Source organism: Cyphellophora attinorum (genome assembly GCF_001299255.1).
Source record: "Cyphellophora attinorum strain CBS 131958 chromosome Unknown Contig10, whole genome shotgun sequence".
Lineage (NCBI taxonomy): Eukaryota > Fungi > Ascomycota > Eurotiomycetes > Chaetothyriales > Cyphellophoraceae > Cyphellophora > Cyphellophora attinorum.
The window spans coordinates 381,390-395,704 of NW_017253238.1; the positions used below are offsets into that span (position 1 = coordinate 381,390).

Here is a 14,315-nt window from a genome sequence, read left to right on the forward strand (position 1 = left end):
CGTTCGAGCTGCCACAAAGATAAGGACAACACGACTGCCCCTCTCTGAGTATATAGACAGACCTCTTATCGTCCACAGTCCAGGAGTTGTTCTCACAAGCTACGACCACATCTCAACAACTACCACAAGCATTTCAAACATAACAACAGCTCTATAACTCCCACCAATTTATACATTTCTCCATCAGTCACCATGCCTCGCCTACAAGCTGCTCGATATGGCAAGGACAACATCCGCGTGTACAAGGTCGAGCGTGATGAAGCCACCAAGACTCACACGGTTGTCGAGATGACCGTGTGTGTCCTATTGGAAGGAGAGATCGATGTCTCGTGAGTAGCCCTTTCTTTTCAAAAAGTCGATGCTGGTCTGACCCGCTATAGATACACAGAGGCAGACAACAGTGTAGTCGTCGCCACAGACTCAATGAAGAACACCACATACATCATGCCAAGCTCCATTCAATCACTCCCGTGGACCAATGGGCGGCCATCCTAGGCAACCACTTCATCGAGAAGTACGACCACATCAAGATCGCCCACATCACCGTCGTCCAACACCGATGGACCAGAATGACTGTCAACGGTCAGCCTCATCCACACTCATTCTTCCGTGACGGCGCCGAGAAGCGGGTGGTTCAGGCAGACGTCAGCCGCAGCGGCATTGACATTCGCTCCGGCATCTCCGATCTACTGGTCCTGAAGAGCACTGGCTCCGAGTTCCACCACTTCGTCCGGGACGACTTCACAACACTTCCCGACGTCTACGATCGTATTCTGAGCACATCAGTTGACGCTGGCTGGACATGGAAGTTCTCGAGCCTCGATGAGGTCAAGCAAAACGTCGCCAAGTTTGACGACACGTGGACCAAGGCACGGGAGATCACCTTCCGCCTCTTCGCCCTGGAGGAAAGCCCGTCTGTGCAGAACACCATGTACAAGATGTGCGGCGAGATTCTCGACGCCCAGCCGCTCGTCCAGACAGTCGACTACTCGCTGCCGAACAAGCACTATTTCGAGATCAACCTTGATTGGCATCATGGCCTCAAGAACACGGGCAAGGATGCGGAGGTGTACGCACCGCAGTCGGATCCCAATGGTCTCATCAAGTGTACCGTCAGCAGGTAGGGGTCCCGGGTCATTCGATCTCAGAGCGGGCGCTGACAGGGCGTTACAGGGGTTCATCGGCGAAATCGTCGAAGTTGTAGATAGAGGTCATATTATGAATGTAATGAAATCTAAGAATCAATGAGCCATATAATACACGTCTTCTCTGTTAACACGTAAGTACACTTCATGTCATAGTGCTCGATGGCCTCGCCGTATCTGTCTTTTGCGCACGCCGGCTTCGCCACAACTGCATCTCTCACCGTGCGTTCGAGTTCCCGGTTCCAGTTGTAGCACTCCCCGTCGTCGTCTGCCCTTTGATCTCTGCATCCGCAATAATCGCCTCCATCACCTTCCCCTCCATCGTCGGCGGCGGTATCCCATTCCGCTGCACAACTCCCTCAATCCTCACCACATTCTCCTCATACGGATGTTCCACCCCCTCGAAGACCTTCAACCTCGCCAACCGCTTGTCCCTCAACCGATTCTTCGGCAGCATCCCGCTCACCGCCTTCTTCAACACCTCCCCACCGCCCCATTTCTCAAACATCTTGTCCATGCTCATCTGCTTTAACGATCCCGGGCGCGTGTTGTGTGTGTAGTATTGCTTTTGCAGGCGTTTCTTGCCAGTGGTGTGCAGGTCTGAGCAGCCACAGCAACGACGTAGTCGCCGCAGTCGGTGGAGGGGTCCCAGATGGGTTTGTTCTTGCCCATGAGGAAGGTCGCGATGGAGGAGGCGATGCGGCCGAGTGGCCGGGGGTCGGTGCCGACGTCGATGAAGTGCCATGTTCGCGAGTAGGCGAGGCGTGTCTGCGTGGTGGTTAGTCTGTTCCTGGGAGGTCATGGGCATTGAGTGTAGGAGGTAGGTATGCATCTCGCGAGCTGCTGCGACATGGCGGATTGTGCTACCGGCGCATTGGTGTCGGTAAGGTATTTTGCAACAACTCAAGACTCGAGAGGCACTTCCTGCAGCGCTGAGCTCAACACGCAACGTCAGAAGACAATGAAGTTCGCCTCGAGTATAACTAAGATCTGCTCGAGAGCGTGAAGACATCGAACGCTACGGCGAACCTAAGCTGCTGCAAAGTGCTTTTTTCGACAACCGTAGCGGAGAATGACTGTCAGCCGGCGTCGAAAATTCCCTTTTCTTGGCACACTAATCGCCCACTGCATCTGTGCCGGAAGTCGACCACATCTTGAGCGCAGTCCACGAACATCCGCATTCCCTTCACACTCCTTCGAAACGAACTCTGCACACGCCGTCCGCAATTATGTCGGCCCCGCAGATGGTTCAGTGCTTCGGCAAGAAGAAGACAGCGACCGCTGTCGCAACATGCAAGGTGCGCACACTCCCGTTTCGATGACAAGCGCGAAATAGAAAAAGACGGAAGTACTGACAGACGTTCTGCTCGCAGAAAGGAAAGGGCCTCGTCAAAGTCAACGGCAAGCCATTAGCTCTCGTCCAGCCTGAGATTCTCCGCTTCAAGGTATGCACACAACGTCCACCAAATAACGCCCTCGAAGCGCTAAACAAGGACTAACAACACACACAGGTCTACGAGCCCCTCCTAATCCTCGGCCTCGAGCGCTTCGCCGAAGTCGACATCCGCGTCCGCGTCCAAGGCGGTGGTCACACCTCCCAAGTCTATGCCATCCGTCAGGCTATCGCCAAGTCGATCGTCGCCTACTACCAGAAGTTTGTCGATGAGCACACCAAGAACTCGCTGAAGCAGGCGCTGGTGCAGTATGATCGCACGCTATTGGTTGCGGATAACAGAAGAAGTGAGCCCAAGAAGTTTGGTGGTCCGGGTGCGCGGGCAAGATACCAGAAGTCGTATCGTTAGGTGGATGTTTGCTGTGGTGTGGTTGTGGGGGTCTGGCTGCGGTGGTCATTCTGAGTGCTCGAGAATGAAGATGAGCCCAGGTGCCACGACTGCTTCCACGAGAGCGGATGAGGTGTCATGTTTCGTGCAGCCACCAGCTATGATCTGAGGGACTGGCAAGCAAGGAAAGAAACGGTCGCGAGACGTCGGCCTCGGACGGGGCACGATCGACAGTGGGACTTCGTCATATGATAGCATGAATCCCACACATTGCTTGTGGAGGGATACAGCCGAACGAGGCAACAGTTCAAAGCATTTGCTCTCTCACACGTTGGTCAGAATGACAAAGACATCGAGCTCTGACCGCTCGAAGTATTCCTTTCATCACATGCCATGTAGAACGACCGACCACGTCAGGTCTCAACAACAACAGGAGCCCAATCCCCAGCCTCCTCGTCCTCATCGGCATCATCTAATGCCACTTCGATCACCTCGCCGTCCTCTAACTGCACCGTACCTCGTCTCGCCCAGTCATTGCCTGACTCCCATCCAAATTGCTCGTTTAACATCTTCTCAAACCGCCCAAGCTCCTTGCGCAAAGTTCCTCCGGTATCTGGCAGCTCATCCTCCACGAAACCTCGAAATTTTCGCATCAAGCTTCGTAGCCATCCGCTCCCGCTCTCCTCCCTTAACTCGAACAGCCCTCCTTCCACGTCGTCGGCGTGGATGAGTTGCAAAGCCAGCGTTTGCAAGACGTCGATGTAGTAGTTCTCCATCTTTGACAACGCACTCTTGGAGGTGAAGAGGAGTGTAAGCAGTCGCTTCCATTGCTCCAAGCAACTGTAGTTGGCGAGCGTGAGGACCATCAGGAAGGTAAAGCGTAGCTCGGCTAGGATCTCTTGGTAGCCCACACGTGGTCCGCCCTCTGGGTATATGGAACGAATGGAACAGCCCAAATTAGACGCGATATGGTCCAGATACCAGCTTCGATCACGGGCTCGTTCTGTTCGCACGGAGCCAATGTCGCCCTCTGCCCATGTCTGCTTGAGGTTGATAGGGATCAAGTTCAGGTGTGAGTTAGCCGGGAGAGCTGCTTCGACTTCTGATGATACTAGGCCGGGGATAGTCTCGGCGTCTGCTGGCGCGGATGAGATAGACGTTATGGAAGTGGATGGGATGATACGTGATATTGTTGTTGAGTCGATGCCTTCCGTAAGCTGTGCCCAGTCTGAATTACTGGGTTCGTTCTCCCTCCTGCTTTCGTCATCTTGTGTGCTTTTCTCAGAGGTCTGAAGGTTTGCCGTTGCAGCCTGAATGGCAGCATAGTTGATCAGGTTCGGACCGGCCTTTAGCGCGACAGCTTTTGCATTGGTGACGATATCTAGGAACTCGTCATGTTCGTTCCATCTTAGCACGTGGTCAATCGTTGAGCCACCAACGTCGATCCAGCATCCATGGCGAATCGATAATGATGCGTCCGTTCCGGTGTATACAAAGTGAGGTCCAGTAGGTACGTCTTTGATGCCATGGAACTTTGGTGACGAATTGAATGACAGCAAATCCAGACCTACAAGAGTGTTTGGTGGCAGGTCGAGGATCGTAATGGTCCCTCCTCTGCCATCGAGGCGGTCAGTATTGGCACTCATGAGTGTACCATACGTCCATTACTACTGGTTGGAGAGGGAGGATTACGAATTTACGTTTGAGAACGGTTGATGAGGAAGGCAGGTCAGGTGATGCATTTGGAAATTTCTGTCATTCAGGCATGTCCCAACCATCTTGACGGATGGAAGGACAGATGCACCGAGATCGAAGACCAGGCAGTCATCACCGCCGTTCTTCGCGTATTGCTTGATCCCACAATATAGCCTTACCGGCCATACCGCAGCATAGACATCTACCAGAAGTAGACATGACTTTTGTGAACCACTCCTTCACAGACGACGACCACGACGACCACCCTTGCGACGAGTAGAGTCAGACGGCGTCGGCGTAACATCCTCAATGCGGCCAATCTTCATGCCAGCACGAGCCAACGCACGCAGAGCAGACTGAGCACCAGGGCCGGGAGTCTTGGTACCGTTACCACCAGTAGCGCGGATCTTGATGTGCAGAGCAGTGATACCGAGCTCCTTGCAGCGTGCAGCAACGTCCTGAGCAGCCAACATAGCAGCGTATGGGGAAGACTCGTCACGGTCGGCCTTGACTTTCATGCCACCGGTCACACGGCAGATGGTTTCGCGGCCACTGGAATCACCCGTATTAGCCTGTGAACCATTGCTTGTATTTGTGTTCCTACTGGGGTATGGAGGACTCACGAGAGATCGGTGACGTGGACGAAGGTATCGTTGAACGAAGCGAAGATGCGAGCGACGCCGAAGACGAGTTCACCTAGAAAAGGTCAGATCGTGGTTCGATGCGCTCGGTGCGCAGTGTTGTGTACCTTCGCGGACTTGAGGGCCTAGAGAAATGTTTTCCTGAGCGGAGCGCTCGACCTTCTTCTTGGGAGGCATCTTTGCGTTGTCGGTGTTGTTTGGCGACGATGAGGCTAGAAAGACTGCTGGTTGAGTCGCAATCTCGAAAGCAGCGGGCAAAATCATATGTGCGGGACAAAAGTTCGCGCTAACTCATCTAGGTCGAGCGGCTTGGCATCAATTTGTCCTTCAAATTCGAAGCTCCAAAACAATTTTGACCTTCCCATCAAGTATCAGACGAAAGGCAGCCGCACCCGCTTGCTGATGCTTGGTCTGCTCCGATGCGACTGACATCTGGAGGTCCCTGCGGCGATTGACACGCTTTTCAATACAACCGGCCCATGAGTGTCCCAGAACAGTATTCAATATGGACAAATCTATCACGGTTGGGATCATTGGCATGGGCGACATGGGGCGGATGTACGCTCGGCGACTGAGTCAAGCTGGCTGGAAGTAGGTGTTCTCTGTCGCAGCGTCTACAAGCGAAGTACCCTGTTCTGTATCATTATGGTAAGCCAACATTTTTTCCTTTTCCTCCCTCAATCTCCAGGATGACTTGAGTGCATTTGGCTCGAGCGCTCTGGACGCAACTTGGTACTTCCATTCTGGTTCTACTCTCTGTTGCTCCGGCCGCCCAATGATGTAAATATCTCGCTACCTTACTTTTTCTTGTCTGAGAGAAACATCGACCCTGAATATTTCACTGAATCAACGAAGAGACTGAAGCTGACTTTCTCCAAGTAGTTTTACCATCAATGGCAAATCACTGATTATGTCCCATCCAGAATCTGTGCGTGCGATCTGCCTGCAAAATATGAGACACTGAAGCGCGACTTCGAGAACGAGGTTGGTCTATAGACGTGCATGATCAGGACCGCATTGACGACATCAGAAAGGCATCACAGTCCTGCCAAACGGCCACCTTGTCTCAAGAGTCAGCGATTGGATCATCTACAGCGTCGAAGCTGAATTGATCGAACGAGTCGTGGCTGAGTATGGCCCCTCGACAAAGGTGGGTGCCATCGTTGGTGGGCAGACGTCTTGCAAAGCGCCTGAGCTGGCAGCTTTTGAGAAGTACTTGCCACCAGACGTCGAGATTGTCTCATGCCATTCGCTGCACGGGCCCGCTGTAGATCCCAAAGGCCAGCCCCTAGTCATTATCCAACACAGAGCCTCCCAGCAAAGTGTGGATCTTGTGGTCAAGATCCTGTCGTGCTTGCAATCCAAGGTTGTGTTTCTCTCGGGAGAACGCCATGACCGGATCACAGCTGATACCCAGGCTGTTACACACGCTGCGTTCCTGAGCATGGGCAGTGCTTGGGCGGCCAACAACCAGTTCCCATGGGAGATCAACCGATATGTTGGCGGCATCGAGAATGTTAAGATCAACATCATGATGAGGATCTACTCCAACAAATGGCACGTCTACGCTGGCTTGGCAATTTTGAACCCTGCGGCAAAGCAGCAGATTCGACAATATGCAACATCTGTCACTGAGCTGTACAAGCTCATGCTTGGCGGACACAGACAGGAGCTCACTGATCGCATAAAGACAGCAGGTGCAGCTGTGTTCAAGCAGGATGCTCAAGATCAGGGTTTGCTCCTATCAGAGGAGACGCTGGACCGCTTCTCGCTGTCCAAGGGCCCAAAGGAGCGTATGCGCAACAATCACCTGAGTCTGCTCGCTATTGTTGACACCTGGTGGAAGCTCGGAATCGTGCCATATGATCATATGATATGTTCGACACCGGTACGTCACCTTTGAGGACGGGTCGCGCATCGCGCTAATGGAAGCAGCTCTTTCGGATCTGGTTGGGAGTCACAGAGGCACTGTTCCGCAATGATGCTCTCATCGACGAAGTCATTGATACCGCTATCGAGGACAATACATTCCGGTCTGACGACCTAGAGTTCACATTCGCCGCACGGGTAAGTCAAAGGCAAAATCTCTTCCTGCTTGTCGTCGGCTTGCTAACATTCCGTCATGCAGGCATGGTCTGATTGTGTGTCCTTCGGCGATTTTGAAGCATACCGGGATCGATTTGAAAAGTTTCAGAAGTACTTTGCACCACGATTTCCTGAGGCTGTCAAATTGGGTAGCGATATGATAAAGACTATCGTTGAACAAACGAAGTCGTGAATGCGAACGCACGATGGCTATGGCCACCAAGAATCGCGTTTTGGCACCACTGCGCAGGACCTTTCTCTGGTCGTTGTGGTCATGGATTACTTCTGAAGCAGAAGTACGGCTTGGTTCGGGAAACCGACCAGCTTCGCAGGCGTTGGCAAGCACGATGGGTCACGTGTGGAATGCCGTTAGCTTTGCGATCCACCTTCGATCTGAAGATCACTCTCGCTACACAGCATACGAAGGTCGTGCCTGAATCTTCGTGTTCGGAACGGTGCAGGAGGATGCGTCAGATTTTCTGAGTGCTCCTGTCCCTACGTCTTGACTGACAATGGGACATGGACCGCCGAATCTGTCGCTGCGAAATTCGAACAGTTGCGGCCAGCCTACGTGTGCCTTCTATAGCTGTTTGCGATAGCATGCGACGGAAGTGCTGCACGGTAGATCATGCAATGCCGACAAGTGACGGTCCAAGTCCCACCAATAAGGTCAAGGTTGTCGGTCAGCAATATCCATCATTGGCCCCGCGAGCCCCAGTCCCTGGAACCAAGGCCCAAAAGGCCCATGTCCGCTTCTTACCTTTCAGCATGCAATCTATTATCGACCCCTTATCTCAAGGTTTCTTGACATGCTGCGCCTCCTTTGCTCAAGAATTACATGAAGATAATTCGCAGTCTCGAAGCAGTCTACTGCACGGGCACATCAGTGAAGCAATCGGCGCCCGTTGAGCAAGCATGGCACAATCGATAGGCCCTACCATACGTAGGGCCAAGAATAGCCCAGACCGTTGACCTGCCCGTCTGAGCATGGGCGTACGTGTACCCGTCGTTTGGAATTAACACCCCCATAGCCAAATCTCCCCTTCCGCGTCCGGTGTGGTATGAAGATTTCCGAACAGAAAACACAACGCCATGAGCTTGTGTGCTGTTCGTCGATCAAACACTGCGCATAGACCAACACACCCGTTGGCATACGTGTTTCGTCCTTTGTTGCACGTCACCATTCTGCATAATGTGTCTGCCAAGTCCGTGATTCACTGGGGAAGGCAGTCCGACGTGCTGGTCAAAATGTCCGACGCGTATACTTTTATCGTGTCGTGGATGGACATGCAAGGTCGAATGCCGGCGGGTCCACTTTCCACATCTTTACTCCGTAGAACCCTTGGGATCCCTTGGCCCCGTAGTCAATATAGAGCTCTGTGATCCTCTTTGACGCGGGTTTTGAAACAAAGAAACCTCTGAATCATATCGCACGTGTTCTTATTGAGTTCCTCGTGCTTTTGCGCCATGTATCTCAATAAGTTGTGGCCATCGGCCTTGCTTGGTAGGTTCAACGCGCTGTTCTTTGAGCGGCCCCTGAATGCTTACCATTCGCAGCAACCCTTGCGAAAGCGCAATTTGCGAGTTACTCTGAGGGCAGCTACGCGTTGAGCGTCAATGTGCCATCGGATACTGCTTCTGGGAGCGGCGAAACCATCTATCTACAAATCTCAGCACCTTCAGACACATCATGGGTTGGCTTCGGCTATGGAAGCTCACAGATGCGCGGCTCGAGCATGCTCGTTGTTTACGCCGACGGGAACAACAACGTGACCGTGTCGCCCCGAACGGGCACTGGCCATGTTGAGCCAAATGTCGATTCCAGTGCCCGAATAACGGTCCTGGATGGATCACGCGTTAACTCCGACGGCTCGCTCGTCGCAAACATTCGTTGCGACTCTTGCATCGGCAGCAGTCTGTCAGCCACTGCCACTGACAGCACTTGGATATGGGCGTATGCTGGCGGCAGCGCCCTCGATTCCACCGACACTTCGGCGAACATTCAACAACACAGCTCTCAAGGCGGCTTCAACTTGGACCTCACTAAAGGTACCGGAGGCAGTTCTTCGAATCCGTTCGTTGCGGCTGCTGTCACGGAGCCAAGTGCCTCGGCCTCGGCCTCCGCTCCAGGCGAGAGCGGCAGCCCCAGCGCATCTGCCTCGGCCTCGGGTGGCTCGAGTCCTACACCGAGCGCGACGAACCCTGATGCCATCGCTCCTGTCGCCAGTCAGGGCGCCGACTCTGGTGCCAACACCGGTGCTAGCAATAACGGCAGCAGTCGCAGCTCAAGTGACCCCACGCTCTCGCTCCGCAAGTCGCATGGCATACTCATGTCCATCACATTCGTGGTCCTGTTCCCACTCGCTGCACTCACCATGTACCTCCCATTCGCGAGGCGCGTGCTCTTCGTGCATGCGCCCCTACAAGTCATCGGCATCATTTTGATGATCGCTGGCCTCGCCACTGGGGTCCTCCTGGGAAACAAAACCGAGCTGGACGAATACCACCAGATCATCGGATATATCGTCGTGGCGCTTTTGGTCCTCTTTCAGCCCATCCTGGGTTTGCTCCAGCATCTGTACTTCCGTCGCCACGGAGGCCGCTCCATCAAAGGCGTTGTCCACCAGTGGCTTGGTCGCAGCGCCATTCTCCTCGGAATCATAAACGGTGGGTTGGGCTTCAACATCACCGGTCCCGTTGGGTCGACATACGTGCCAAAGGGCGCTGTGATCGCGTACGGCGTCATTGCCGGCCTGGTCGGTATCATCTATATCGCAGTCGTTGTGCTTGCTGGGCGGAGGCGCAGCGGAAGTGGTGCTTCGTCACCTCGTGGTGAGAAGAGTGCTGCCCGCTACAATGAAACTGAGCTGCAGCCGCGGCCGAGTCACCACCAGCAGCAGCAGTACTGGGAGCCTCAGGGTCAGGCGCATGGAACTCCTGGACGGCGCGGGTCGCAGAGGTACACGATTGAGGGGCGATAAGTGGGTGCTGGGACATGTGTGATGGTGGTGTTTATTTCGATCGGAGGCAAAAGGCTGTTTGACGACTGTGATGAATTATGGTGTCTGGGGAGGAGCTTTGCTGTATACACGAGGTGTGAAATAGAGATATACTTCATTGACCTACCGATATCTGTCTATCATATTCTGAACCTCGACTCCCGACACCTCTCGAGCAGTACACCGATGCGCAGACCTTGCCTATGGGTCATGCCGCTGGAATTCCAGGGCGCGCTTCCAATCGGTCTGGGCATCAAGTTCGACGCATCGTCCGGTCTGGTGAGATGCCGGTCTCTGTAGCCTGTTAGGCTGTCGCCAAAATAAATGAGCGGTTTGTCAAAGTGGTTTCCAAATCCACATACAAATTTGTATGCGGAAACTTGATCTGTGTTCTCTGACCGCTCAAGCACTATTTTCCCAGTGGGAACGATAGATTGATGAATACAGAAATACTCGAGCGCTCAAGGCGACTTTACCGATGTAGAGAAAGAGACATCTTCACACCTAAGTTTTCGCGCTACAGACTGTAAAAACACACAGGTTGTGGTGGAGGACAGAAAGTCAATGTCTGGTGACATGGGTTAATGGACTTGGAGATGTCTGGTGACATGGGTTAATGGACTTGGAGAAATCGCCCATTTCCTAAGGTCATAGCTTGCCTGTCAACCGGTCTCTTGGCTGTCCCATCAGTGTAAGGACCTGCCATGCCTGCAGCAACGGCATGGCTCTTACTGCTGATCACACCTGCCACCTGACGGTGACACTATCGCTCCTGCTCACTTGCGAAGTGCTTGTTCGACTTTTGGAAAGTCACCTTTGATTCGTTGCATCTATGTGAAGACCGGACACAGAAACCGTTCGGGTACTTATATCCCCCAAAAGCAAGCACACCGCAGCCCTTAAATGTTGTACTGTTGTGAGACCAGATCACTTGTCATTCAGGTGCTAGCAGATATGTGCCTAAGCCTTCGTGTGAATAACACATCACCAACAATGACACTGAACTACGACGGCACCTTAGATCACAGAGTTCAAGGTTCGCAGTACTCAACGACGTCAGTGCACCGGTGTATGCCCGTCCATCGGTCATCGCCGCACGGCATCAAGCACTTCCAAGCTCCAGTCTTGGGCCATGCTTCCGGGCATTAAGCACCTTCTTAGCGGCTTGCTTCCACATGGTTCCCCGCGAAAGGACGACATCTGGCTTTCGTCATCTTCGATGAGATTTCCAAACTCTTCGTTCTGCTGCGGAAACACCGATGATCGACATCTCCGGACTTCGATCTCCTGGCTTAAATTTCCAGCTACTGGGTACCATGGGGTATGCATGACTGGCTCGTTGATTCTCTCGCCTCGGTTCTCCCCTTTCGAGGCTTAATCCTGGTCTCACGCGCCTGCTAGTAAACATTTTTCTGGAGATTTCTCGCATTGCCGTCTACCCACAGAGCGTGCATACTTCCCGCCGTTACGCTACGTATGCCCGGCGCACACAAGCTAGCGTGCCAGCCGCGCGGTGACGTCGAGGTAGGTACTCGTATGATGCCTTGCGGGGCTTTGGAGATATGAAGCACGACTTTGCCGTCAAATTCGTACGATCTGGCTATCGTCAATTTGCAACTATAGATTGTAGTCACGGGATTCACCAACATGGGACTCCTCAGCAAGTCAGGATCCAAGAAGCCGTACTTCGGCCTGAGAGGGGGATGGCTGACTTTCTGGATCACGGTTGCCTGCGGCACAGACATGACATTGTTTGGTTATGATCAGGGTGTCTTTGGCGGCGTTATTGGTACGTATGCCTATGAACCTGGTGTGGCGAGACATCGATCTCCCGGTTCTGATTCTTCGCGATACGTGTCAGTCTAACAGGTCAATAGTCACTCCAGATTTCTTGCAAATTCACAATCTTGAGGGTCCTACCAAGACGGCCACGTTGGGTGGGTCAATCTCATTCACTCGAAGTAGCGAGCTAATGATGTCCAGGAACTGTTGTTGCAATCTACGATGTTGGGTGCTTCCTTGGTGCTGTCTTTGCAGCATGGTAGGGTGGCCCCGATGGGCCTTTCTATGAGTGACTGACTGACAGGGGACCAGGTACGGCGAAAAGATAGGTCGCAAGAAGGCGGTACTTTTGGGAACGATTGTTATGTCCATCGGAGCAATTCTGCAGATCACAAGCTACTCGCTAGGGCAGATGTTCGTCGGAAGGTCAGTCGTACCCACATTCCATTTACCGACCTGTTGAGCCTGTCGTGCACGTACTAAGAGGGGTTTTAGAGTCGTAGCTGGCATCGGCAATGGCATCAACACGGCAACAGCACCTGTCTGGCAAACGGAGACAAGCCAGCTGAAGTGGCGTGGCAAGCTCGTTGTCATTGAATTGATTCTCAACATCGCTGGATTCAGCCTGAGCAATTGGGTAACATACGGGTTCTCCTTCGTTGGGGGCGGCGTTGCGTGGCGTCTGCCCCTGGCGTTCCAATTCATCTTCATCGTCATTCTATTCGCAACAGTACCTTGGCTACCTGAGTCACCAAGGTGGCTGATTGCTCACGAGCACGAGGACGAGGCATTCACCATACTTGCCGATCTTGAAGACAAATCCGAAGACGATCCATTCATCGTTACTCAGCACAAGGAAATCGTCTATACTTGCCAGTACGAGAAAGCCAATGCTGTACCATGGTCCCAGCTCCTTCGCGGCAAGACTCCCGAGGGTAAAGGCGGCACGAAGACCATGCGTCGACTGTTGCTGGGATGCGGTACTCAATTCATTCAACAGATGGTGAGCCACCAGTATGGACATGTTTCAGGGAAGGTCTAACAGTGTGGCAGGCTGGCATAAACGTTACGTCGTATTATCTTCCGACTGTGCTCATCCAGAGTGTAGGCCTTACAGAGAAGATGGCCAGGCTGCTCGCCGCCTGCAATTCGGTTTCATATCTGTTGTTCTCCTTGATCGGTATCCCGAACGTCGAGAAATGGGGACGGCGGAAGATGTTGATGTTCGCGGCCGCAGGTCAGGCTTTCTGCTATACAATCATCACTGCCCTGCTTCGCTACAGCGAGAAAGAGGGCTACGATGGACAAAAGCAGGTGGCGTCGGCATCTGTGGCGTTCTTCTTCCTCTACTATGTCTTCTTCGGCATCGGAATGCAGGGCGTGCCCTGGCTCTATCCCACGGAGATCAACTCACTCAGCATGAGGACAAAAGGTGCTGCTGCAGGAACAGCGACAAACTGGAGTACGTAAAGTGACCACAGTCCGATGTAGGTGCTAACCGAATACAGTCTTCAATTTTCTCGTCGTCGAAATCACACCTTATGGCATCCAGTCTCTTCACTGGAAGTTTTACATCATTTGGTTGGTGTTCAATGCTTCCTTCGTTCCTATGGTATACTTCTTGTACCCAGAAACAGCAGGACGAAGCCTCGAAGATATTGAAGACTACTACCGACACGATCCGCCTCTCCTGGTGTGGCGCGACAAGGAAGCGACACGTACTGGAAGGCCAGAGAAATACTCGCAGAAGGAGGAAGAAGAGATGAGGCGAAACAGCAGTGCTGATCTAGGAGCCCTCAGACGAGGCTCAAGAATTAGCAACCAGTGGGTGTCGAGGGAGGGTGCGCGTGCGAACAGTGACTACGACGGCAAGACTGAGCATGGCGAGATGGAAGAGGAGAGGAAGGAGATATGAGATCTGCTTCCTTACCGGCGTGGTGGCGGTCCGCGGATGAACGATCTGCTTCGACCGGCATTTACAGCAAGGTCCGACGTGCGTTAGTCGGCTCAACAGGAGAAGTTGCTTCGTATACACTGCGGCAACGCTTCCCGACGAGTCGACTGAGATGTCCATGGTACCGGGACGCAGTCTTGTTGAGGTTAATGGTACCCAGGAGTGTCGATGGACGCCTGTCATATTGAACGCGAATACCATTCCACTTTGGTCACTTCACACTTCTCTTGGAC

The 14,315-nt window shown here is 53.1% G+C and overlaps 8 protein-coding genes across 8 annotated transcripts; 5 read left to right on the plus strand and 3 right to left on the minus strand.

The window, feature by feature from the left end:
- Positions 1 to 192: 192 nt before the first annotated feature.
- AB675_7975 (Uricase) lies at positions 193 to 1,124 on the plus strand (the record flags this gene model as incomplete). Its single annotated transcript, XM_018148383.1, has 2 exons — positions 193 to 329; positions 389 to 1,124. 2 exons carry the CDS (start codon positions 193 to 195, stop codon positions 1,122 to 1,124), a joined length of 873 nt encoding a protein of 290 aa, XP_018001213.1.
- A 238-nt stretch (positions 1,125 to 1,362) lies between these two features.
- Positions 1,363 to 1,662, minus strand: AB675_7976 (54S ribosomal protein L23, mitochondrial; the record flags this gene model as incomplete). Its single annotated transcript, XM_018148384.1, has 1 exon — positions 1,363 to 1,662. The coding sequence occupies one exon, from the start codon at positions 1,660 to 1,662 to the stop codon at positions 1,363 to 1,365; it is 300 nt and encodes a 99-aa protein (XP_018001075.1).
- Positions 1,663 to 2,374: 712 nt separating this feature from the next.
- On the plus strand, positions 2,375 to 2,947 carry AB675_7977 (40S ribosomal protein S16; the record flags this gene model as incomplete). The annotated part of the gene is made up of 3 exons (XM_018148385.1): positions 2,375 to 2,443; positions 2,519 to 2,590; positions 2,657 to 2,947. 3 exons carry the CDS (start codon positions 2,375 to 2,377, stop codon positions 2,945 to 2,947), a joined length of 432 nt encoding a protein of 143 aa, XP_018001306.1.
- A 392-nt stretch (positions 2,948 to 3,339) lies between these two features.
- AB675_7978 (uncharacterized protein) lies at positions 3,340 to 4,572 on the minus strand (the record flags this gene model as incomplete). Its single annotated transcript, XM_018148386.1, has 1 exon — positions 3,340 to 4,572. One exon carries the CDS (start codon positions 4,570 to 4,572, stop codon positions 3,340 to 3,342), a length of 1,233 nt encoding a protein of 410 aa, XP_018001019.1.
- Positions 4,573 to 4,860: 288 nt separating this feature from the next.
- Positions 4,861 to 5,439, minus strand: AB675_7979 (40S ribosomal protein S14; the record flags this gene model as incomplete). Its single annotated transcript, XM_018148387.1, has 3 exons — positions 4,861 to 5,173; positions 5,245 to 5,317; positions 5,370 to 5,439. 3 exons carry the CDS (start codon positions 5,437 to 5,439, stop codon positions 4,861 to 4,863), a joined length of 456 nt encoding a protein of 151 aa, XP_018001076.1.
- Positions 5,440 to 5,767: 328 nt separating this feature from the next.
- Positions 5,768 to 7,540, plus strand: AB675_7980 (putative prephenate dehydrogenase [NADP(+)]; the record flags this gene model as incomplete). The annotated part of the gene is made up of 5 exons (XM_018148389.1): positions 5,768 to 5,853; positions 6,186 to 6,246; positions 6,293 to 7,150; positions 7,198 to 7,329; positions 7,391 to 7,540. The coding sequence occupies 5 exons, from the start codon at positions 5,768 to 5,770 to the stop codon at positions 7,538 to 7,540; spliced, it is 1,287 nt and encodes a 428-aa protein (XP_018001197.1).
- Positions 7,541 to 8,814: 1,274 nt separating this feature from the next.
- On the plus strand, positions 8,815 to 10,328 carry AB675_7981 (uncharacterized protein; the record flags this gene model as incomplete). Its single annotated transcript, XM_018148390.1, has 2 exons — positions 8,815 to 8,851; positions 8,905 to 10,328. The coding sequence occupies 2 exons, from the start codon at positions 8,815 to 8,817 to the stop codon at positions 10,326 to 10,328; spliced, it is 1,461 nt and encodes a 486-aa protein (XP_018001144.1).
- A 1,665-nt stretch (positions 10,329 to 11,993) lies between these two features.
- On the plus strand, positions 11,994 to 14,043 carry AB675_7982 (Sugar transporter STL1; the record flags this gene model as incomplete). Its single annotated transcript, XM_018148391.1, has 7 exons — positions 11,994 to 12,135; positions 12,224 to 12,283; positions 12,330 to 12,387; positions 12,441 to 12,554; positions 12,624 to 13,131; positions 13,182 to 13,590; positions 13,637 to 14,043. The coding sequence occupies 7 exons, from the start codon at positions 11,994 to 11,996 to the stop codon at positions 14,041 to 14,043; spliced, it is 1,698 nt and encodes a 565-aa protein (XP_018000953.1).
- Positions 14,044 to 14,315: the final 272 nt, after the last annotated feature.